The following is a 2012-nucleotide window of genomic DNA, read 5'->3' as shown; positions in this document are numbered from 1 at the left end:
GGCCAGCAGCAACCCACCCCCGTCCCCAACCCCAGGGGGCAGGGCAGGAGCCCTGCTGAGCCCTTCCCTTGACACCCAGGTGGCATCTGCGGGCGACACCTACCTACAGGCCGCTTCTCCATCCTGAGCCGGTTTCCTCAATGTGGCATTCCTAACTGCTGTCCCACCGGAGTCTCGGGAAGCCCCGGGGACACCCCGGGAGGGGAGGGCGTCGTCCACTGAAGGCCTGGAGGGATGAGGGGACTGGACCGAGGGAGAAGAAGGGCCTGGCTCCGGCCACCTGCCATTTTTTTTTTTTCCAGGAAGGAGAACCGCCTGACGTCTCAATGTCCTGCTCGCGTCTAAACGCAGGGACGCGACACCGTTCTCAGGTGGCCCCTGGCAAACAAACGCCTAACTGGGCCTGTCTGAGCCCAGACACCTCCAACTGTCCCAGAGCTTCGGAGGTGGGTCACTCTGTCCCCAGGGTGTCCTCCGATGCCCCTGCCCAGACCACGGCACTGCCCGGAACCCCAGACACTCCCAGGTTCGGTCCCGGACTTCAGCGTGGGGAAACTGAGGCTACGGTGCAGGTTTTCCCTTTCTTATAAAAATCTTTAATAAAAATAGCTCTAAGCAGAACAGGTTATTTTTTAAAAAAAAAAAAGCAGAAAAAAAAAAGCAGCAAACGCAGATTGCTACAACGGACAGGCCAAGAGCAGGGCCACACGGAGGGACACCGTGGGGCCGTGGACCCGTGGGGTGCAGCTTGGGGCCTACACGTCATCTCCTTTCTCAAGAGAAGATATGTCTTTTTAGGAAGTGACATTTTTCTTTTAATGTCAGCCACTAACTGAGTCTGCTTCTCCCAAAATAACAGCACGAGGCGAAACAAAACACGCGCAGCCAGTTGGCAGCTGGCCGTTTTGCACGCTCCGAGATAAAAATAAACGGATTCCTGCGGTAGCGAAAGATCTGTACAAAGCTGATGGCCCAAGCGTTCGCCACCTAGACAGCCTGCCGGGGAGGCCGGGGACAGAACGGTCCCCTCCGCACACGAGGTGACGCAGGCAGGAGAGGAACAAAGGATGAGAAACGAGCGGGAAGCCTCGCGGCGGCCGGGACCAGGGGCTCTGTGGGGGCCCACGGGAGGATGGGCGGACGGACTCCCCACCGAATGTTCCAGACTCCGGGGAGAGCCCCACTTAATACCCCAGGAGCCTTTTGGCTTCTTCGCTCTGGGCCTGCAGCGTCTCGCTGGCGTATTTCTGGAGGAGTTCCATCTTCTTCCTCCTTACGAGGGCCTCCTCGATCTGTGGGTGACAAGAGGAAAGGGCTCAGGCCTCGCTCCCCTGTCCCCTGTCCCCTGTCCCCTGGTCCCCCGCCGGAACCCAGCCAGGACACGGGGTCTGAGTCCAACCCGCAGGACGGTCCCCAAGAACCCCAACGCCCTCCCGCTGGAAAGAGCTGAACGACGGAAAGCATCGGCCGCTTTCGCCGGGAGCAGAGGGTCCCGCGCCTTCTGGATGTCGTAGCCTGTTTGGGGCACAATGACGAGGACCAATGTGACCAGGACCCAGGGTTGCACTCTTAGCAGCCGCGGTCGTCCTACCTCTTGCTGCGACGGCACAGGGACGTGAGCAATGAACTTCTGCTGCCCGTCGTCCCCTCCTTTCTCCTGGCTGCCTTCCTCATCGGACTGCAAAGAGAACAACCAAAAGGCCCTCAGTTGACATGTGCTACACGAAACACAAAGGAATCAGGAAGTTCTGTACTGAAACAGAATAATATTCAAGGCACGTTATTCAGTAAAAAAAAAAAAAAAATGGGCCGGGTGTGGTGGCTCACGCCTGTCATCCCAGCACTCTGGGAGGCCGAGGCGGGAGGATGGCTCGAGGTCAGGAGTTCGAGACCAGCCTGGGCAACATAGCGAGACCCCGTCTCTACTAAAAAAAATACAAAGAAATTAGCTGGACAACTAAAAATATATAGAAAAAATTAGCTGGGCATGGTGGTGCATGCCTGTAGTCCCA

At 57.5% G+C, this 2012-nt stretch overlaps 1 protein-coding gene across 1 annotated transcript in view; it reads right to left on the bottom strand.

Annotated features, from left to right (window-relative positions):
* Positions 1-690: 690 nt before the first annotated feature.
* Positions 691-2012, bottom strand: part of LOC105819703 (pre-mRNA-splicing factor ISY1 homolog) — a 16719-nt gene continuing 15397 nt past the window's right edge. The window contains exons 8-9 of the mRNA XM_012656015.1: positions 1592-1678; positions 691-1292 (exon numbers count right to left, since the gene is read on the bottom strand). Of these exons, the coding sequence (XP_012511469.1) occupies positions 1185-1292; positions 1592-1678 (195 nt within the window). The 3' untranslated portion in view covers positions 691-1184. The remainder of the gene's footprint in view (positions 1293-1591; positions 1679-2012) is intronic.

This window comes from Propithecus coquereli, unplaced genomic scaffold, assembly GCF_000956105.1.
Source record: "Propithecus coquereli isolate 6110/MARCELLA unplaced genomic scaffold, Pcoq_1.0 Scaffold498, whole genome shotgun sequence".
In the NCBI taxonomy this organism is placed as follows: Eukaryota; Metazoa; Chordata; class Mammalia; order Primates; family Indriidae; genus Propithecus; species Propithecus coquereli.
This window is presented reverse-complemented; position numbering and strand designations above follow the sequence as displayed.